The 22,335-nt window shown below is 46.1% G+C and overlaps 3 protein-coding genes across 6 annotated transcripts in view; 2 read left to right on the plus strand and 1 right to left on the minus strand.

The window, feature by feature from the left end:
* Positions 1 to 3,093: 3,093 nt before the first annotated feature.
* AGRP (agouti related neuropeptide) lies at positions 3,094 to 16,226 on the plus strand. Of its 3 annotated transcripts, none has more exons than XM_028739479.2 (4): positions 3,094 to 4,061; positions 7,533 to 7,711; positions 15,076 to 15,158; positions 15,947 to 16,226. In XM_028739479.2, the coding sequence occupies exons 2-4, from the start codon at positions 7,540 to 7,542 to the stop codon at positions 16,136 to 16,138; spliced, it is 447 nt and encodes a 148-aa protein (XP_028595312.1). In that variant the 5' UTR covers positions 3,094 to 4,061; positions 7,533 to 7,539; the 3' UTR covers positions 16,139 to 16,226. The 3 variants fall into 3 exon arrangements, with proteins under 3 accessions (XP_028595312.1, XP_028595315.1, XP_028595311.2); XM_028739482.2 differs by lacking the exon at positions 3,094 to 4,061 and adding an exon at positions 4,893 to 6,733; XM_028739478.2 differs by lacking the exon at positions 3,094 to 4,061 and having other exon boundaries at positions 4,893 to 7,711.
* LOC144328273 (uncharacterized) lies at positions 11,262 to 12,044 on the minus strand. The gene has a single exon (XM_077930917.1). It carries the CDS (start codon positions 12,009 to 12,011, stop codon positions 11,262 to 11,264), a length of 750 nt encoding a protein of 249 aa, XP_077787043.1. The 5' UTR covers positions 12,012 to 12,044.
* Positions 16,227 to 17,834: 1,608 nt separating the features above from the next.
* The window catches only part of ATP6V0D1 (ATPase H+ transporting V0 subunit d1), a 30,041-nt gene continuing 25,540 nt past the window's right edge, over positions 17,835 to 22,335 (plus strand). The window contains exon 1 of one of the 2 annotated variants that reach the window (XM_028739477.2): positions 17,835 to 18,513. In XM_028739477.2, coding sequence (XP_028595310.1) covers positions 18,378 to 18,513 — 136 coding nt within the window. In that variant the 5' untranslated portion in view covers positions 17,835 to 18,377. Of the gene's footprint in view, positions 18,514 to 18,882; positions 18,914 to 22,335 lie in introns of those variants that run through there. The other variant, XM_077931764.1, reaches the window with a different exon arrangement.

The raw sequence follows: 22,335 nt of genomic DNA on the forward strand, positions 1-22,335 counted from the left end.
GCTACTGGTTCCCCCCCCCCAACACACACACACACACACACACACACACACACACACACACACACACACACACACAGTGGCCCTAATTTGAACTGCAGATCCCAGGAGCTGCATTTTACCCTTCAGCAAACTTGTCATCGGCGCATGTGCCGCCGCCGCTTGACATGTACACACCTCTGCTTCACTGCCTCTTGTGTTTTCAAATCAGATGGCAGCTGGTTTGAGAGAAGGAGCGCTTTATTTCCCAAGAAGCTGCATGATACTGATGGATTGTGGCCAACAACCTCATGTGTGAGATTGCATGAATTCTACAAGTCCTCTTCCTCCCCAATGCAGTATTATGTATGATTATTCTAAAGACTTGGGTGGTATGGGAATGCACTCAGCACAAGGGCAAAATAAAATCTATTTTTTTATGTGGTTCATTATAAGAACTGGAGTCTGTGTTTACATGGTGGAAACTGTTATAAATGCAGAGAGGGAGGTGGGCAGGATCCGTCCACTACATTAAGTTAAACTTGGGCTGCCTCAGAGCTTCTCTGCCTGCAGCGCGTAAAATATGTGACAAATGTGCTATCAATTCACAATCATATGCAAACAGAGATATGACTATGACATAATATAAACTGAGGCCACATAAAGCCAAAACAAAGATGGTTTGGTTAGCTTCTATGATCTGGAACAAGCTAGACCACCTCTTGGTGATATGTGGTATGCCCTGGAGGAGCAGAATTATAGCACCTGCCTTTCTATATATAATCAGTTACGCCTGACTTGATATACCCTGGAGCATGAGGACCTCACAAGTATCCTGGCCAGTGGCGTAGCGTGGGTTGTCAGCACCCGGGGCAAGGCAAGTAATTTGCGCCCCCTAACCCGTGGATTTGCGCCCCCTAACCCGTGGATTTGCGCCCCCTAACCCTAACCCCCAGATGTTGCGCCCGGTGTGGCCGGCCCCCCCTGCACCCCCCACGCTACGCCACTGATCCTGGCTGCAGGCCTTGGTGTTGACAAAAACACCCATTGCTTCCCATCAAGCCCCAAGATCCTCAACAGTGCCTCCTCCAAGTGCACCTCAATCTGAAGGGGCTGGGAGGGAGGGAGGAGGCCCTTCTCAGCATTAGCCCCCACCCCTGTGATGGAACATTTTCCCTAAGGAGGCTTTTGGTGCTTCTGCTGGTGGCTTTTTTGGCACCTGGCAAGACTTTTCTGTCCACCCAGGGAATTCTTTCACATTTTCAGTAAGCTTTGTGCAAAGCTGATAGTGGCGTTTTGCTTCTGCTTTTATCATGTCTCTGCCTTGTGGTTTTAGCTTTTATGATACCGTTTTAGCTCTCCATAGAGATCAGATGAATTTGTGTGTAGTTAGTTGTTAGACTTTTTAATATGTGTTTTGGATTCCATGGGAGCATTTTCCAGCTGTATTACTTGTAATTTTTGATGGTTGTGATTGGTTTTCAACTTTTCTGGGGCAAATGCAACTCAACAAATGCAACTCAACAAAGAAACATCACCCTCACCCACAGTTTTGTGACTTCACTTGATTGACTGCTGCAATATTCTTGGGGTGGGACTGCCTTTCAAGGCAGTTCAAAAATTCTCAACCCAGTCCGTGGATGGTCTGGGAATCAGTGTGGTTTTTACATGAGTAGAATGTGTGCTTTTATTTAAAATGCATCTCTGGGTTATTTGTAGGGCATAGGAATTTGTTCACACACACCCCCCCAAAAAAATATAGTCCAGCCCACCACATGGTCTGAGGGATGGTGGACTGGCCCACGGCTGAAAAAGGGTGGTGACCCCTGCCCTAGGGGTTCCCTTGGGGGTTCCCCAGCTGGTGCCTCCTACCACTCATCTACATCCAGCCAGTCCACGACAGCCTAGCACCTTGCAACCCTGGTTCTTCTTTGCCTGGGCAGCACAACTCAGCACTGCCAAAGGTACAAGAGGGTGCAGGGAAGGGATTGTGATGTCTGGCACAGAGAGCTGACCAACGCATATTGGGTCCTCAGGTTAACTTTGCCACATTTTCCACCCAGTTAGAGTGAATAAAATAAATGTTCATTAGAAAAAGCAATTGCAACTTGTTCTGTAAGAAAGAATTGTATGAGTTGTGCAGGAGAACTAAACAAAATGTGGTTCCTGCTACTGCTCTAGACTGAACCCTGGGCAAAACTTCTTCCCGGCAGGGGTGGGTAAGAGCAATAAAAGGGGATGGAGAGGATCTTCTGCAGCTTGTATCAACTGCTGAGCCCCTCTTCTTCATCCTGCATATGGTTTTATTTGTCATCTCTCTCTCTCTCATACATTCTGCCTGTACGTATTTCCTGTCTTCTGGGTCATTTCCTGGGCGAGTCAGTCTACTGAGGTAGCTTCATTCGCCCCAATGTTCCCAAGGCAGAAAAAGCCAAGTGCTCCTGAAATATACTCGGAGTCCTGTAGTGATTTCATGCTCTTTATTGCAGCTTGTAAAACAGTGATTGAATTGCTCCCCAAACCCCAAAAGGCTTTTATATACATTATTTACACAATGAGTCCCGTCTGATTCTGCTTCCCTCCTGGAGCCTGATTGGTCTTTTCCTGCAAGCCAATCAGTTGTTGCATTCTAGGTTCCTACTTGCCTATTGTTGTGGGATCCAAGCTTAGTACATAGCAGCTCCCCACCCCACTGAAGGGCCCTTCCTTCCGGTTCTCTCCCTCTAAATAAGGGCAAGCAACTTTTGGGGGGCCTGAGGGACTACAATGGTCTGTTGCCCCTCAGAGAGCCACATCATGTCGGGTGGTCATGGCAAATGGATACCTGCCTACACACACTTGCTACACATCCAGCACCCTCATTCACGAAGGTTGCTCTCTGGGTGCCCAGGCAGAGCACCATCTGCTCTGAGCCACAACAGGTAACTTGGAAGTGCTGCCTCAAGCCAGAGTGTGTCTTATGGAGCTGCTCCATAAGTAAAGCCTGACTCTTAGGGAGATAGTACAACCGGCACTAGTCCATCTCCAGCACTCCAAACACTCTGCCAGGAGAAATAAGGCTGGTTTTGCTGAGTTGCTATTTTATTATAGGTATTGATTTTTGGTGTGTGTGTGTGTGTGTGTGTGTGTGTGGTGAAGGCCTCAAACACACTCATAAATAAATTCCCCCCTGATCAGAGTTGATGTGGAATTTCTGCAGGTGTGGTGATAGTTTCTTCTGTTCCAGGTGCCCAGGCTGCCATTCTGCCAGGCCCACTGAGTCCTGCAGGACAGGCACCCTCAGGGCAGTTGCAAGACCTTTGCCCACTTGTAGATTTAAGCTTCCAGGCATGGATCCCGGCTCTGAAAGACACCCTGTCTGGCAGTTCGTGCTAATATCATTTTCATGAAGCATGACCCAAAATGGGTCGGAGGGGCCCTAAAGATACCCCCAAACTAGGGCTCTCCTTGGCAACAAGAACCACTGGGATGAATGGAGCAAAGGCCGAGGCAGGAAGGGCAGGCACAAGTGCCTCCTTCTGCATTGCGGAAAAACTTTGATTGGCGCCTTTCCCCTCCCCATGGAAAGAGGGAGTTTGTGTTTGTCCCCTGACTCCCCCTTCCTCTCTCCTGTTTTCAGAAAAACATGCTTTGTTGACCACTTTGTCAGGCACTTTTGTTGCTATTTGGGGCTCATCCTTTCCTGGAATTGGCTGTACAGAACAGAGGAGATTTCATTTAGCCCCTTCACATCATGGGCAAAACATACGCCTGAGGTTTCCCCTGCAGATTAAAAAGCTTTCAAAGCAATTGGGGTGGGGGCCGTAAAGGAAGCTGCTGCCTGCACTATGACGCTAATAACTTCCCAGAATCCTCTTTGCCCTTTGGCTGGTTACTGGCTGAAAACAGTGGCTCGAAAACAGAACTGGCCCAGAGATATTTTGGTTCCTGATATAAAAATCTAAAGGTCGGTCCTCCCCAGACACACACCTCATGAAGCATGTTATTGGCCTCCCATTCATTGCCAGTTTGACTTTTGTGTGCAGGAGATGTTCGCAGGGCTGGATAGAGCTGCCTCCTATCTGAGCAACTCTGCCTCCCTTACGGTAAGGCTGCCTCTCACCTTCACACAAAAGCCCTGAATGCAGAATAGTCTGTTGTTTGCTGGGCTGTGCATAAACCTCAGTGGTTGCAGCTGTATTCAGAGGATGCTGAGGAACTCAGGCTGTTTCCCTGGACACCACAGCACCTCTGCCTATGAACACTGATCTGGAAGGAGAACCTCCTTCAGCCCCTTGTATTGGGGCGGGGGGGGGGGAGAGAGCAGGCTCTGTTGACCGTGTGTTCTTCCTACTGTGGGCCCCTCGCTTCCTGGAAATGGTTGTGTTGTTATCCCTTTATTGAATGTTGGGGGACACACATCAGCCAGGCATTTCTTCTGCAGATTGAAAAGCTTTCAAGGCAGTTTGGGGCTGCCTCCTTCATTAGGGCATTAATCTCTTCCCAGAATCCTCTTCTTCCCCTCAGACAAACAATCATTAATACAGAGGAGCTATAAGTGTTATGCAGCAGTGCCTATGTTCCTGCCTTTATTTGTCATTATGGGACATGGGCATAGCCATGATTTATTTTAAGGGGGGCACTCTTTATGCTGAGGGAGGGGCAGAACTGAGTTATCTGTAATGTAATTGGTCAGTTAGTTACTTTTATTTCTTTTTTTAATGTTTTTATTAAAGATTTTATTGGGTTACAAAAGTACACACAACATCTCTGCTTTCAGTACAACATCTCTGCTTACAGTTAATTGGAAGTGCAGTTTTAATTCTCCTTTCTGCACAAACAATCATTAATGAGCTTTAGAAAACAGGGGGGTCCTTGGGGGACATTGGGCATGGGGGGGCACAAAGCGGGGCTATAGTTGTTGCTGGGCTGGGGGCTGGAGGATGAGGAGAGGTTTTTTTCAAGCCTTTGGCAGTTTCCTGGAATATGAAGAAGGGATGATCAGGTATAATAGTAGTTTCCAAAGTTTTAAGCAAAGAAGCACTGCTGTTTTTGCAACCTGCGGTAACCAAAAATAGGGTTTGGGGCTGTGTGAAAGCCTAAATTTCCCTCCTTTCCCCCTGTCCACATTGTGCTTCAGACTTGCTTTATTTGTATAATCTTACTTCCTTAAAGCTCTGCAGCGCTGGTCTTCAACAGGTAGGTCAGGACCCACAAGTGGGTTGTGACCAGATCCAAGGTGGGTTGCAACAGGAGCAGACATATGGTAAAATAATTGCTCCCTAAATGTACAGTATGTTTGGGTTAAAAGTGGGTCTTGGGTCTGAAGAGGTTTAAGATACCTGCTGTACAGACCTTGTGAGGAGGTGACCTCTGCTCCCTCATGGATGGCCCCCAATATTTTAAATATTTAATATGGGCACCCCAATCAGATACACAAAGCTGGTCTGGGCTCTCAAAGATCAACTTGGTTGTATGTGCCACTCAGAGGGGAACGGTGCTGGCTCCCTAAGGAAGGGGAAAGTTCCTCTTGTGGATCAGGAATTGGTTAAGTGCCACGATGCAGAGAGTAGAAATAAAAGAACAGTACTCTGAATGAAGAGATGTAGGAAATGGAGTCCTCCAAAGATTGATATTGCGACCTGTGTTTTTTCACTTGTTTATAAACGATCTAGAATTAGGGGTTAGCAGTGAGGTGGCCAAGTTTGCTGATGATACTAAATTGTTCAGTGTCGTTAAAAGAAAAAGAGATTGTGGAGAGTTCCAAAAAGACCTCTCCAAACGGAGTGAATAGGCAGTAAAATGACAAATGCAATTAAATGTAAATAACTTAAAACCATGCATGTTGGGATCATAATAAGGTCATATGAACTCTCATGGGATCTGAACTGGCAGTGACTGGCCAGAACAAGACGTTGGGATCATATTAGATATCTTGATAAATATGCTGAGCCAGTGTGCAGCAGCTGTGGAAAAAGACTAATTCCATGCTAGGGATCATTAGGAAAGGAATTGCAAATAAAACTGCTAATATCATAATCAAAGGTGTAATATATGTTTGAAATACTGTGTACAGTACTGGTCACCTCACCTCAAAAAAGGATATTGTAGAGCTGGAACAGGTTCAGAAAAGGCAGCCAAAATGTTCAATGGGATGGAGCGACAGTCTTATGAACAAATGTAGCATTTGAGACTTTTGGGTTTAGAGAAATGGCAAGTAAAAGTAGACATGACAGAAATGTGTAAAATTATGCCTGGCATGGATAAAGTAGCCAGAGAAATCATCATCATCATCAACAACAACAGCAGAACTCATAACCATCCAATGAAGCTGAATGTTGGAAGATTAAGAATAGATAAAAGAAAGCAGTTCACCCATGGAACTCACTGCCACAGGAGGTAATGATGCCCACCAACTTGGATGGCTTTAGAAGAGATGTCGACAAATTCATGTAGGAAGATAAGGCTATCAATGGCTACTAGCCATGATGGTTTTGCCTGCCTCCACGGGCAAAGGCAGTAATGCTTTAGTTGCTGCAGACCGCACAAGCAGCTTGGCCTGATCCAGCTTATCTGCTTATGAAGGAGCAAAATTCAGTCGTGCAGGAAGATGCACAAAGCGATGCTTCCACAGAAGCCCACCCACCCATTAGTTTGCAGTCATGTGGTCCAGTCAATTAATTACGTGTGTGATTAATAAAAGCCCTTAGCCAACTTGCAGCTCTGCAGAGCCACAGCACTCGATCAGGATAACGGACGGACGGACGGCAAGAGTCAGGTACAGTAACTTTCTGCCTCTCCTACTCACTGAGTGTGAAATGTGCTGAGCAGCACATTCCACAGGATAGGGCCCAGTGTGTGTGTGTGGCACTTGTTGCTTAAGCAGAGCAGCCCTTTGGTGGGGGCAGTGGGAGGGAGCCATGGAAGAGGGGCAGCTGCTGCACACCTTCTCCTTTGGGGTCTACAGGGGGCTTGGGTATTTCCACAGGGCTTTGTCCGCTGTGTACCCATTTCAAGAAGACATCTCAGTACTGAGTTGCTCCAAAGGTTTGCGGGTGCCTGAATGCTGCCCTTGATAGAGGAAACCAAGCCTCTCTTACATCCCCACTTAGCCACGGAACTTGCCAAGCTGTCCGCCCTCTCAGCCTAACCTACTTCACAGGATCGTTATGAGGGTTAATTGGGGAGATTGCTCTGAGCAAAGAAGGAAGAGGAGAAGATGATGGGCAGGCAGCTGGCTTGATTGCTTTGAGGGAAGGGAAGCGGAATGCAGCGGGGGCTTCAAGCCTCGAGATGACTGTCCTGGGGTGCTCTCAGGCTAGAGAGACAAACCCCTTGCAAGGTCTCTCTTTGGCCTCTCTCAGAAAAGCCTGTGAGGGAGCCCAGCTCTACAAGCTGGGGAGCCGGGGGAAGGAGATACAGTGTGCATGGTGTGGTTTGTGTGATATGGAACGCCCCCCAGAAAGGTTGGTGGTCTTTGTGGTCACCTGTGTTATTCCCAATTTAGGCCACCTCTCAGCCCAGCATCTCAGCCCTCTCCCTCCCCACCACCACTTGTTTCTTGCTTGGTTATCCAGGGAGACCATGTTGAGGATCCTGCTGCTGTCCTTAGGACTCCTGCAAGAAATCCCCACCACCCTGGCCTCTAACCCCAACCACAGCCGCCGTCTGGCCGAGCGGGGCCCCTCCATGCTGGACGAAGAAGGCCGCTCCAGCTACCCAGGGCTTCTGCAGGTGATCAAAGAGGGACCCCCAGGTCAGTTTCTCTCCTTTCCCCTCTGCCTGTCTCTGCAGCCTTTGTACATGCAACACAGCTCTAATGTAGTTGAGGGGCCCTGGGCAAGAAGAGCCCTCTTGTCTTCCGAGTGTGGAAAACTCAATAGTGCTTTCCCCTTCGCTGGGTGGTTTCCTTTGGCCTGGCACTTTTGAGTTCCTGGAGGGGAAGCATGGATTAAGGCAGCGTGTATTGCAAGCCCTCTGCTTGTGAGTAACGCCGTGTTCATGTTACGTACCAGCTTCAAACCCAGTGAGGTCATTCCACCCTCCACCCCATCCCTTGCATTTCAAATAGCACCTGTGCATCATTATACAAGTTGCCTGTTGTCTGTCCACACAGGTGGGAAGACAGGGGTGCAGATGTCTTCATATGGATCAAAGCTGTTTCGGAGGGAAACACAGTATTTCTCTGGAAACTACAGGACAGTGTGGATTGTAGCTAATGGTAGCTTCCCAAGCCAGCAGCGGGAGAGTACAGTATAGGGAAGGAGGCTGTGCCCAGCCACAGATGCCCATCAAGCAAACCCAGATTCACAACTGATCTCATGCATGCCGTTAATTATTTTATAAATCACCCTCTAACAAAAAGTTATCTGGGCAGCTCACGGAATAACAATACACTACAGCAATAACAATGACATTAAATGAAGTATTAAGACAAGGCCAGATAAGAGCAAAAGAGGCAAAGGGTGGTGGTACTCAGCTAAGTTTTACTCAAAGTGTTGTTGTTTAGTCGTTTAGTCGTGTCCGACTCTTCGTGACCCCATGGACCAGAGCACGCCAGGCACTCCTGTCTTCCACTGCCTCCCGCAGTTTGGTCAGGCTCATGTTTGTAGCTTCGAGAACACTATCCAACCATCTCATCCTCTGTCGTCCCCTTCTCCTAGTGCCCTCCATCTTTCCCAACATCAGGGTCTTTTCCAGGGAGTCTTCTCTTCTCATGAGGTGGCCAAAGTATTGGAGCCTCAGCTTCACGATCTGTCCTTCCAGTGAGCACTCAGGGCTGATTTCCTTAAGAATGGATGCGTTTGATCTTCTTGCAGTCCATGGGACTCTCAAGAGTCTCCTCCAGCACCATAATTCAAAAGCATCAATTCTTCGGCGATCAGCCTTCTTTATGGTCCAGCTCTCACTTCCATACATCACTACTGGGAAAACCATGGCTTTAACTATACGGACCTTTGTTGGTAAGGTGATGTCTCTACTTTTTAAGATGTTGTCTAGATTTGCCATCGCCTTTCTCCCAAGGAGCAGGCGTCTTTTAATTTCGTGACTGCTGTCACCATCTGCAGTGATCATGGAGCCCAAGAAAATAAAATCTCTCACTGCCTCCATTTCTTCCCCTTCTATTTGCCAGGAGGTGATGGGACCAGTGGCCATGATCTTCGTTTTTTTGATGTTGAGCTTCAGACCATATTTTGCGCTCTCCTCTTTCACCCTCATTAAAAGGTTCTTTAATTCCTCCTCACTTTCTGCCATCAAGGTTGTGTCATCTGTACTGAAATCAATGGACCTAACTTAGTCATGTTCACTAGTTTTACAGAGGAAAATTTAGTTGAATAGCACTCAAAGAACACAAAATTTAACAAATCACCAAAGGCAAAACAATCTTATTAGCTAAATTATTATTTAAAAGGCTTGGATTTTTGGTCACGGCTGAAAAGACATTTACATGGGCTCCAATTAGTTTTTTTCTTTCTTTTTTTAAATAATATTTTATTAAGTTTAACAATAGGGAAAAGACAACCACAAAAACAATATAAACACAAATGGAATATAAAACATACAAAATTTCACAATGCAAAAATACAGACATTTAACCTACCAAGGGAAAAAATAAAAAAGAAGAAGAAAGTCAATACTCACACAAAGAGGTAAAACACAGATCTCTCTTTTCTAATTTCTTATCTTTGATAACTTATTTTCCCGACTTCCTCACGTCTCCCTTTTTTGTATCCCTTTTTAACAGTTGGTTCAGCAAATTCATATCCTATTTCTTTATCCTTACTTACATTAAGTTCCAAATTTATAGTTTCTAATTTTTATATCTTGTTACTAAAACCCCTTCATTTCATTTCAATGTCATCAGCATTCATACATTTTACAATATTTCTGTAGATAAATTTTAAACTTCTTCCAATCTTCTTCCACCGACTCTTCTCCCTGGTCTCGGATTCTGCCAGTCATCTCTGCCATTTCCATGTAGTCAATTAATTGTGTCTGCCATTCTTCCAAGGTGGGTAGATCTTGTGTCTTCCAATGCTTTGCGATGAGTATTCTTGCTGCTGCTGTAGCATACATAAAGAAAGTTCTATCCTTCTTTGACACCAATTGGCCAACTATGCCCAGGAGAAAGGCCTCTGGTTTCTTCACAAAGGTGTATTTAAATACCTTTTTCAATTCATTATAAATCATCTCCCAGAAAGCCTTAATCCTCTGGCACGTCCACCAAAGGTGAAAGAATGTACCTTCAGTTTCTTTACATTTCCAACATTTGTTGTCAGGCAAATGATAAATTTTTGCAAGCTTGACTGGGGTCATGTACCACCTGTACATCATTTTCATAATATTCTCTCTAAGAGCATTACATGCCGTAAATTTAATCCCAGTGGTCCACAACTGCTCCCAGTCAGCAAACATAATATTATATCCTATATCTTGTGCCCATTTAATCATAGCAGATTTTACCGTTTCTTCCTCCGTACTCCATTTCAGTAGCAAATTGTACATTCTTGATAGTATCTTAGCATTGGGTTCTAACAGTTCTGTTTCCAATTTTGATTTTTCCACCTGGAAACCAATTTTTTTATCTTGATTATAAACCTCTCTTATTTGAAAATAATGTAACCAGTCTCGCACCTTCCCTTTAAGCTTCTCATAACTCTGCAATTTCAGCTTGTCACCATCCTGTTCCAAAATTTCACAATACTTTGGCCATTTGGCCTCCATGTTAAGTTTTTTCAAGGCTTTCGCTTCCATAGGTGATAACCACCTTGGAGTTTTATTCTCCAAAAAATCTTTATATCTTATCCAAACATTAAAAAGTGCTTTCCTGACAATATGGTTTTTAAATGCCTTATGCGCTTTAACCTTGCCATACCACAGATATGCATGCCACCCAAATACATTATCGTAACCTTCAAGATCTAAAATGTCAGTGTTCTCAAGAAGCAGCCATTCCTTCAGCCAGCAAAAAGCTGCTGATTCATAGTAGAGTTTAAGGTCCGGCAGGGCAAACCCCCCTCTATCTTTAGCATCAGTAAGTATCTTAAATTTTATTCTGGGCTTTTTGCCCTGCCAGACAAATCTAGAGATGTCTCTTTGCCACTTCTTGAAACAGTCCATCTTGTCAATAATTTGCAGTGATTGAAACAAAAACAGCATTCTCGGCAATACATTCATCTTTATAACAGCAATTCGACCAAGCAAGGAAAGCTTCAAATTCAACCAGATTTCTAGGTCTTTCTTGACTTCTGACCAACATTTCTCATAATTATCTTTAAATAGATTCACATTCTTAGCAGTCATATTCACACATTTCTTATTTCTGATATTTCTTTGTTAATCATTTTTAAAGCCAAAATGGTGGAATTAAACAAATTTTCTGTCCAGTTTGCCAATTTATGCAAATCACGGTAATTCATGGCTGCACCTAAAGAAGGCAGAAGGGACCTAGAGATGGCTGTCCCTGTATATTGAGAAATAGGTGATTGTACTTCCCTTCTGTTACGCAAACGGACCGCTGGGAGCTTATCTATTTTATATACCAAGGGTACTACTATACCTAACGTGCAGGTACCAGAAAAGGCAGAGGGGATTCCTTTGTAGGCACGTGTGCCACAAAATAACCATAAATCAGATTGAAGCAAACATGTAGTTCTGCTGCTCTTTCTCATCCAGTCGAACCAAACATAAAAGTCTCTACACGCAGCTTGTTGTTCATAGGTCGTGTAAGTTGTGACATTATTAATTAAAACCTTTGGTCTGCCACTCATGGTTGTAACATTAAGAAAACAAGAAGATCCATTAATGTATTCATGTGTCCAATTACAATATGGATAATGACCTAAAAATTTTTTGCTATTGTGATTAAAATGAAAACAATAAGGAGCTAATTCTACAAGCGATAGAAATACAGGAGGTAAACTTATGCGATTGTCCTTCATATTATTGCTAATCTTATATGAAGCATTTATAGGAATACCATGTAATAAAATGCCAGATCTTTTTGATTGAGGAGGGATATGCATACACATCCAACAATCAGAAAGGTTAAGCATAGAAGCAAAATGATTAATGTTTCTAACGTAAGTATTGTTAGTCCAAATCTGATGATAAAGTTCAGGCCTCCTGGCCTTCTGCAAAAAGGCAGCACGACGAAAGCGGCGTTTCACGGAGAGGCTCCATCCGTGTGAAGTGGAATTGTGGGGCCACTCAGGACGATGCCATATTGGTTGCTCGGGGGGGCAATAAGGGTGAGAATGGTAAATTATTCCAATAGCTGTTTCCGAGCAACCTGCGTGATATTTCGTGGCTCGATTATTGGCATGTAAAAACCACAATCCAGGAGAAGCCACACAGCCATTTCTGCAGATACAGGAGCCCATTTGCTGTAAATAGGCCTCATGTACTGCTCCGTGCATTGCTGAGCCAAAAATCCAAACCCAACGAAACGTGGTGACACAGATGGGATGGTCGCTATTGGGGGGCAAAACCCAAGCGATGCCGGTCTGACGAGGGCATCCTTCAAAGCCAGGTTCATTTCCCAGACAAGAGGCGGCAAAACTGTAACGATAAGTGGTAGAAACGGTGGCTTCCCAGGGGGAAGGGGGGCCAACGCGATAGGGTTGAAGATGGCCTTTCAACGTGCCAGGAAACACTGGAACAGCTGTGGAAGGTGACGTTATCCAGGGCACATCAATATGGCGATGTCTCCAACTGCAATGCGGGTTGAGGTCAGGTGAGAGGTCATCACCGGCAAACAGCGTAAAATACGGTTTCAAGGTGCTGGTGTCTCCTTGGGTGAAGACGAGGCAACAGAAGAGCGCCAAGGTCGAACGCAGCGGGCTGGAACCCATCGGGGAACTCCGTCTACGTCAATTGCCGCAAACCCGCGGCCCCAGGAAATCAAGGAAGTTGGACCCTTCCACTGTGGATCTGGAAGCAACCTGTAAGACACTAAAGGGTGCTGCAATATTTCTTCCTTCCAGAAATGAAGTTCAGCAGGCGTAAAATTCCTGTTGCCAAATAACCAGGGTGACCAATATGTGATCTAAGATGTGCTTCATAAAATTGACAAGTCCTGGCCTGTATCAAAGACGGGGCACTTTGTGCTGGAGTGACATTGCTGTGCGGTAGATCTGCACTGCGCACGAAAATGGCCCACTTTGCCACATCCAAAGCAGGTTTTATCCTTTGCAGGATTCTGGGACACGGTGGAAGACAAAGCTGTGGCTAGCAGGCAAGCTTTATGTGTCTCAGTGTCCACTGACTGGCAGGCTTTAAGCACATCTGCAATGGCTATATTTGGCGTTGTCATCAAAGGGCGCAGCGTTTGCTTACAGTCCTCATTTGCATTATCAAACGCAAGCTGGCGGACAATCAGTTCTTGGGCTGCTACGTCCTGAACTTGCCGCTTAAGAGTGTTATCCAAGCGATCGACAAATTGTCCATAGGGCTTTGTAGGGCCCTGTCTGATGCTGCCACCGCTCTCATTCTTGTCATCAGGAACAGAGGACAGGGCTTCTTGGGCGGCAGCAGTAGTGGCTGTCCAATACATGGGATCAAGGGCCAACTGTTGGGCAATAGTAAGAAAATTGCCTTCGCCAGTTAAGCCATCAAGAACATCAGTTTGGTTCAGCATAATGGGGGCTGGGGGTGCAGGGCCATTGTCCTTGACAGAAGAATACAGTTCCTTTATGAATCTCAAATCAAACTGTTCGTGCCGGGCTGGGCCTCCCCCTGGGGCGGCAGGAACACTCACAGGAAAAAGATTAGGAGTTGTAGAATCAAAAGCCAACAACGGAGCGGCGGCGCGGAGAGATTCTTGGAGAGGAGTAGTAGAAGCAGTGCCAAATGCCTTGGGCGGAGGAGGTGGAAGAGCGGGGGGTGCTGCAGAATTTGAAGAATGCAGGGGAGAGACAGGAGGAGGCGAAGGGAGAATGTCCGGCGGTTTAGGAGGTAGGTTTGAGGCAGGCAAAGCGGGAGCTGGGAGGGCGGGCGAAGAAGCTGTTGCAGCAGCCAGAAGAATGTTTGAAGGAGTTAAGCACGACATAGCTTTGTAGACGTTACCCCAGGCATGCAAAACCTTGACATCAATCTGAGGATGATTTTGAAAGAAGTGTCCAATTTTTTTCAAATCGTCTAACTCCCAATTTCCGTCCTGGGGGAACCAGGGACAGTGAGTGTCCAGGGCTATTATAAGGGACTTAAGGTCAGCTTTCCGAACAGCAAGGTTGTTACTGGCCAAAAGGAATTTAAGGTCTTTAAAAATTTTTTTCTGTGGTGCAGAGAGAGACTTTCCCATGATTGCAAGAGTTGCAAAAAGAGCAGGGAGCACTTACCGGAGGGATCCTTAGGAGGATGAGGGAGGCGCCTTTTGCCCTGTCCGGGCGGAGATAAGTGCTGATAAGTCCGTAACGTAGTCCAGAATCACATTCACACGGGAGCTCTCACCGGGGATCCACTACGTGGATGAACGACGCGTCTGCAGCCCTGCCGGGCGAGGTGAGGCTGAACGTTGTAAAACAGCATGAAGTCCGAAAGAAATCACACGGGAGCACTCACCAGGGATCCACTACGTGGATGAACGACGTGTTGGTGAGTGCTGAATAATGAAAAGCAACGTGAAGTCCGAAGGCCTCACACGGGGCACCAATTGTCGAGTTGCAGCTCGGCATCCAAAGAAAAATCAGTCTCACACCTTAATAGGTTCCGAAATATGGCTGCTCCCTAGGGCTGATGCAGCGCAGCTTTTATTGTGTGAAATCAGAAAGATACAAAGTACAAGCCAAGCAATTTGTTCTAGCAAGCAGATAAGGACCTTCGCACTAGACTATTCGAGCATCAGGCCATGCCACGTTAGCCAATCATATAGGACAGCACGAGCTGTTCACGCGCTGTTCATGCTCCAAGGATGCTTCTAGCTATGAAATCACCCTGTAACAATAAGAACTTTGCTCATGCTCTCATGTACAAGCAATCATTTCCCCACACCCCCAGGTATTTAACCTTCTTTACATGGGCTCCAATTAGACACCTCTGGGGAGAATAGATCAGAAGTTGTGAACAGCAGCTTCGGGAAGGTAGTGAAGGAGCTTCCACACCTTTGTTTTTCTTTCACAGATTTTGAACACCTGGCTGCTCTGGAGATGCCAATTGCCCAAGATGACCTTGTGCTAGAAGCAAACGCAATGGAGCCACAGCAGGTAACTGAAACCCTCCCACAAGCTCCCTGACTGTGCTTGCATATCGGAAGCGTCCCTACACTGAGTCAGGCATTGCTCCATCTTGCCCAGGATCATGCAGTCACATTAGCAGTCATTCTGCAAAGGAGAAGCATCCCAGATCCCAAATGATTGAATCTGGGACCTTACCTGTGCAAGGTGTGCGTGATGGAGCTATGGGTCCTCCACCAACGCCATAGGACGAAGAGTTTATTTATTATTAAAAGTATCCTCTGCCCTTCCTCCAAAAGGAACATTTGGTACAATTGCATCCTGCAGCGCTGGATAATCCACCCCTCTTCCTTACACTGGTCAACCTTCCCAATTTGTGCTAGATCAATGTCATGATCAGAAAACATCCCATAATGATACCAGTAGAACAAACAACTCCAGGTGGACCAAGCCAATGAGGTGGCATTTCCCCATCCTCCTGAAATGTATGAATCCAGAAGCTCCTTCCAAGTAGGAGCAGGCCGAGGTTGTCATAACTTGTTTTATAGTCATACATGTATTCTAAGTCAAACCCTGGAGGAAGAGCAATCAGTCTTCGTCAGGTAGGCTGTTGACCAATATATGGGAAAGCAAGGTTTGGATTAATATACTGTGGCCAACGGGATGCTGCCAGGTTGCTTTCTGTGCAGCCTAGACCCAAGCCATAAATAGCTGGATGTGTGTGTTTTTCTTTTCAAATGTGTATCTTCAGAGCAGCAGAAGTGCTTCTTGCCAAGCACATTTGACCTCGTCATTCCTCCCCGTTGCTCTCTTTGCAGATGTTGCTGACGGCCCTGCAGACCCAGGGAAGGGAAGAGCGTTCCCCTCGAAGGTGTGTCCGCTTGCAGGAATCTTGCCTTGGGCACAAGCTCCCCTGCTGTGATCCATGTGCCACCTGCTACTGCCGCTTCTTCAATGCCAATTGCTTTTGCAAGAAATTTAGCAACACTTTCCCCTGTGGCAAGAACTAGCCTTCATCAGGGTGCCACTCCCTTATCTTATGTTAAAATGGGGTCCTGTTCTTTTTACCCATTTTAATAAAAAGGAGCGACAAAAACACGAGCTTCTCTTTCCTTAAAAAAGAAAAACAGACAACCAAAAGCCTTGATCGCCTCAGCAGGTGACAGTTCTCCAGCATTCTCCTAAAACCCAAAGCATATCTGGGTACTTGAGATTGGGAAAGGGATGGCTTATTGTCCTGTACAGACCTACTCAGGGTCTCTGAGTAGGTTACTGTACAGTAGCACTTAGAAACCTATTTTTGTCATGAAGTGTTTATTAATATAATACTACTACTGCTAATAATAATGTATACATATATTATGCCTGGGTGGTAAGGTTTTCAGGGCATGGAGCCCACTCCATGGTGGGATAGAATTTTGTGGCATGGTTATACTTCTGAAGTAGCCTCAGAACATGAACAGGGCACTTTCAGCAGTAGGTGAAACTCAACAGCTGGGTCTACCAGCGGACACTTTCAATGAAAGGAAGGAAGTGGGGAGGGAGGGAGGAACTAGTCCTATATCAATGGATAAAAACCGTCTCAGAAAGGAGCAAAGTTTAGAGCAGTGTTCATCAAACAGTGAGCCAGGAGCCAGCAGTCTGGCCAGCTCCCTTAGCTGTGCCATTGCCTTTTGGTTGGGCCAGTGCCAACCCTTGCGAAGATGGCTGAGAGACAAAGAGGTTTGAGGTGTGTGGGGAGATCTCCCTCCTGATGGGTTAAGGAAGGGTACTCATTGGATGAAGAAACTCTGCAACAAGACTGCCCCAACACCAGGAAGCAGCAGCAGGAATGTGAACTTCAGTAGTTGTATTTATTAACCAATAACAGCTCAAAATTTTAGCATAACAGCTGGAATTTGCTACAGGGGTAAGATAAAGGTACCAGCTTGTCCCCACTGAACTTTGGAGGGAACCACACAGGGTTGGGGAGAATACAGCAGTGACAGATCAGGCATCTCTCTTGACAAGCCTGCAAAACACGGCAACACTTTGACAGATCAGGGGCCACAGAAATAGAAAGGGGGGGGGGGAGAGAAAAGAATGAAGGAAACTGGAAAGGTCTTTTTGGAGGGAGGATGACATACAAGTCTAGTGTGAAAGGAGAATGGAATAAGAAAGACAGGAGATGGGTGTAAATACTTTAAGAAACGTGGGGGTGGGGAGGGAAACCATTCTCCACTTGGGAATTTTGCGTAAAACGGGGAGGTGGCTAAATTTCCAAAGCAAGTGCCTGGACTTGGGTTGGGGAACGCTGAGCTCTGGGACTTCTCACCACAAAGAAAGCGCAGTTTATTTAGCAATTTCCAAAGATGACTCGGATTATCTCTTGAGGAAACGTCGATGCCAGGCATTGCTAGCTGATGGCGACGAGCTCCGGTTGCTTCTGCGCCTGGCCCGCTATTTTGTGCCTGGGACCGAGGCTGAGTCATATTCCGCGTCCTCAAGTGTGTGTGTGGGGGGGGGGGGCATTTGACAGGCCTGGCAGGGAGAGTCCCTTTCCCGCTTTCTCAGCAAACAACCCGCTGATCTGCGGGGCCGCAGAGAAGCAGGACCTGCCCAGGGACCTCCGAGGGAGGAGAGGCGTACGCTGTGGCCGGCAGGGGGCAGCCGCGCCATTCTAGGCATCAAGCATAGACGTGCGCCTTCCTAGAGGAGCCATCCCTGCCTCGGCGGGCCCTTCTCCGCCACTCCGTCCTGCTCTCTAGAAACGGCCCCGCGAGGCTCTCCTCGCGCCGAAGTCGTTGGAAGTGCGGGGTCGGCCCTTGGCCGCCCGCCGCAGCCGCGCTTGCGCACTCCGCAAGGGTCCCCACTAAGTCCTCCTGAAAGTAACGGACCCAAGAGAGTCGTGTCCATTAGCTTCAGCGGGTCTACTCTGAGGAGGACCATAGCTGACTAACGCCCTGGATACACAAATGAAGGCCTGGAAGCACCGAAATCGCCCCGGCAGCTGCCGAGGTCTTCTGTTGCCCAATGGCAGCGCTCCGTTGGTTTCTATGGGCAACCCTCATCTCCAACCCGGGAGGGGGCGCTTAAAAGAGTCTGACAGGAAACAGGAAACCACCCCGGCGGGCCTTTCTAGGAGTCGTGGAAGCAGCAGAGGTTTCGTCAGGATCACGTGAGAGACGAGACTTTTGCTCCCACTTCCGGCGGCCCCTCAGCCTCCTCCGAGCCCGGCTGGTTCCCTTGTCCGCCGCCGCCGCCGCCGCGATGTTGCTCTCGTGCTTCCCGGAGCTGTACTTCAACGTAGACAGCGGCTACCTGGAAGGCCTGGTGCGAGGCTTCAAGGCCGGCGTCCTCAGCCAGGCCGACTATGTCAACCTCGTCCAGTGCGAGAGCCTCGAAGGTCAGCTGGGGAGGGGGGAGGTGTTCCTGAGCATGTGCAGAGGGCGAGGCGCCTAGCGCGACTTTAACTCGGGGGATCCGCTCCGGGCCCTTCTTAGCTAGCCGCCCACACCACGGGCCGCTACCTGCTCTTTGCCCCGCCGCCATTCCTGGCAGGTTTCGGTTGGCCTGGTCGCGCTTCAGCCTCAGGGCGGCCGCTTCTTCAGTCAGGAGACTGGCCGGGCCTGGAGCAGAAGCGGGGGCGAGCGGGGGTGGGGGCGCGTTCGAGGTGACTTGCTTCAGCTGCAAATTGTTTTGCTTGATTTCCTTGTGGTGGTGTTGTATGATGAAGTTCTCTGATTCACCAGATTAAAAAACCAGCTCTATCCTTGCCGAGGTTCCTGCCATGAAGGGCTTTAAAGGTAAACACACACACTTTGAGTGGGACCTGGAAGCAGGCGAAGGTGCTGGGGTATTGGTGAAAGAGGTTTGTAACACCCATCTTAATACTGATGCTGCTGCAGGTCATGTCACCTAATTAAGCAATGTGGGGTAAGAACCCCAAAGCACAGATGCTATGAAATGACTGCCTAGGTCCAAGTGGGATGACAGGAAAACAGTGCTGCCAACTCCCAACTTATATATATCCTCACATGGTCATTGCTCTCAAAAGCCACTGAGAAAACTGCGGGAACCAACAGAGTCATGCTTCCCCTGAAAACACACACAACTTGTGACGCTTTAAAGGCTGACATGTTTATTGCAGCAGAAAGTTTCTGTAGAATTAGAGCCTCATAAGTTCAAAGGTAGCATCAAGCACAGTCACCAGCTTCTGCTCTTGTGAATAGTAACTGTATTTGCATTAAGATTCTGCATCCCCCCCCCCCTTTTGCCCCACTAAAGATTTTTGGGCTGCACATCTTTGGATAGCACACTATAGAAATACTTTTTGGGGGGGTCTTTATGATATCAGCACACACTCTTGTGTTTGTAATGTAACATGTCTGTCTCTCTGGAATTTGTCATCAGTGAGTGTTTTTGCAAGATAATAAAGAACAAGCTTTGTCAAATTTTTAAATGAAGGGAATTCCTAGATTGCAGGGCAGCTGTCAAAAGCAGATGTCAAGAGCCCTGCAAGTGGAAACTAACTCCAAAGTGTGTTTTAGACTATAAGAGCTGGAGCAAGTCTTCTTGGGGCTCTGAGCAAAATCCCAAATTCCTTTATGGGAAGGGAGTCATAGGAAGCCGTGTCACATTTCTAAGGCCAAAGGTTTTGGCTCATTCACTTAAATGTTAGCTCCATTGGGTTCATAATTCCTAATTTCTTTCCAAGTAAGTCTGCTTTAGGACTGAAGTTTTTGAAGTAATAGTAATGTAAGCTGGGGAAATAAGTAGCAAAATTCAACATTTCTTCACCTGAGTTGAACATCCTTTTATCATATGTTAAATTTCGTGCTGCGTTTTCCAGATTGTCTTCGCAGCTTTTTCAGTTGAGTTCAGAGAATGTTTTGCAGGATGAAACTGTTTTCTTCATTAATATTCTTTTATTTTACCAGATTTTATTTACTGCTCAATTGTGGCTAAAATTCAAAGTGATTTGCCAGAAATACTAAAATTATCAATAAAAACAATTTACAAAATCAAAATTAACAATAGAAGAGGTTAAAACACATCAGCATCTATGTCTGGATAAGCTGGTCTAAAATGTTTTTAGCAGGTACAGAAAAGAGCACAGCAAATACTCCTTCTTGATATCAGTAGGCAGCAAGCTCCAAATTTTAGGTGCTGCCACACTAAAAAAAAAAAAAGATTTTTTACAAATGTGGAATGGATATTATGTGGCATCTGTAATAGTGTCAATTCCACAATTGACATATTGTCAATTGGGCATATATGAGCAAGGAGATCTGGTAGGTAAACTAGTTACAAGGTGCTAAGGCAGCTCCCAATTTATGTGGGGGTTACGTTCCAAGGCACCATATGTTTAAGTGAAATCATGTATATTTCCAACAGCATTGAAAAAGCCTGCAAACACCCATCCTGCCCCTGTTCCGTTCCTACCTGTTTTGGTATCGTTTCTGGTTTCAGCGCAGTTGCATACCTATCGAACATTCCTAAAATGGTTGCTGCTGGTATACTAAGAGTAACCCCTTGAACTTGGCTCAGTAGCAAATTGGTAACCAGTGTAGATCTCTAAGCTCATCCCACACATAAAGGACTCAACAAATGTAGGCTGCAGGACTAGACACACTTACCTGAGAGTAAGTCTCATTGAACTTGGGAGGGCTTATTTCTGAGTAAACATCCATATGATCACACGCCTGGCACATGGAGAATAATATTGACAGGAGTTCCTTCATTTTCTCTTTTGCGAGGGTAATCGGCTGACACACTGTGGAGGATTGCAAGAGGTGGAGATGTAAAAGAGCCCTGGGCTGCTGAATGAACAAGCTACTTCTGTTACTCATTTTTTTTAAATTAAAAAATGAATGCTTTTTAAGAGGAAGGAAGGAATCAGTCCTGCAAATGACACCTAGTAATTGTCATACTTTGAATAGACTCAATTCACACCAGTTGATTAAAAAAAACCAACCTCATTTATTAATAATACTTACTTGCTGCTTTTCCAGCAAAAATTCTCTAAGCAGTTTGAGTAGTAAAATTGGGCAGCTGCAGCATCCCCTGTGCTCTTCCTTGAGTCCTTCCTAGCTTGGTAGTGCCTGTCTCTCCTGGCTCTTTGAGCTCTCAGTGGAAGAGGCTGTTCAAGGTGCTGGGGTGTGTGTGTGTGTGTGTGTGTGTGTGTGTGTGTAAAAAGTCCTCTTGCCACTCTGGATAAGTCCCCCTGCCCTGGAAGTGGGTCATTAAGTATTGGGCCCCAGGTGACACAATCTGTTAGTGTCCAAAGGAGGATGAGTTTCGTCTCATTTGGGCGATGGTATTGACGTCTCCTTGGCTTTACAGGATGAACTGACAATGCTAGTGATTACATATGTTTTTACTCATTAGTCTAGGTATTACTAAGTAATTAAAATAATTTATATATCTCCTTTCCTTTCCAGAAGAAATACTGAGGCGGTTTACAAACTGATAAAAGCCAATGACAAAACAGCAAGAATTTGGTTATAAAACCAGTTATAAAATACAGTTCCCTATATATATAAACATACACGTATACAGTGGTACCTCAGGTTACATACGCTTCAGGTTACATATGCTTCAGGTTACAGACTCCGCTAACCCAGAAATAGTACCTCAGGTTAAGAACTTTGCTTCAGGATGAGAACAGAAATCGTGCAGCGGCAGCTAAAGTGGTGCTTCAGGTTAAGAACGGACTTCCGGAATGAATTAAGTATGTAACCAGAGGTACCACTGTATAAACATCCATGGAAACAGAACAAAAAGTTGGGAGATTCAAGTCAGGGGATCAGGGAGCTGCTTGTCTAGATGATGTGTCTCAAAGCTTCAGCTCGAAATATTAAGCAGGGCTCTTCTAATAGCAATTCTGCCTATTTGCTACTAGGCCAATTCAAGATGCTTGAATGGAATGATCCTACAAATCGCTAAAAGGGGTTGCTTGAAGGAGGAAGATCCAATTTCCTGTCTTTTTTTCTAGCCATGACTTTATACAGTGGTACCTCTGGATGTGTGATTTCCATAATAAAAGACAAAGATTTTTGTACAAAAATCTTGTGTACAAAGATTTCCATAATAAAAGACAAAAGTGGAAAGGACCTAACAGAAGCAGAAGACATCAAGAAGAGGTGGCAAGAATACACAGAGGAACTATACCAGAAAGAAATTGATGTCTCATATACCCCAGGTAGTGTGGTTGCTGACCTTGAGC

Source organism: Podarcis muralis, chromosome 7, assembly GCF_964188315.1.
Source record: "Podarcis muralis chromosome 7, rPodMur119.hap1.1, whole genome shotgun sequence".
Classification (NCBI taxonomy): Eukaryota; Metazoa; Chordata; class Lepidosauria; order Squamata; family Lacertidae; genus Podarcis; species Podarcis muralis.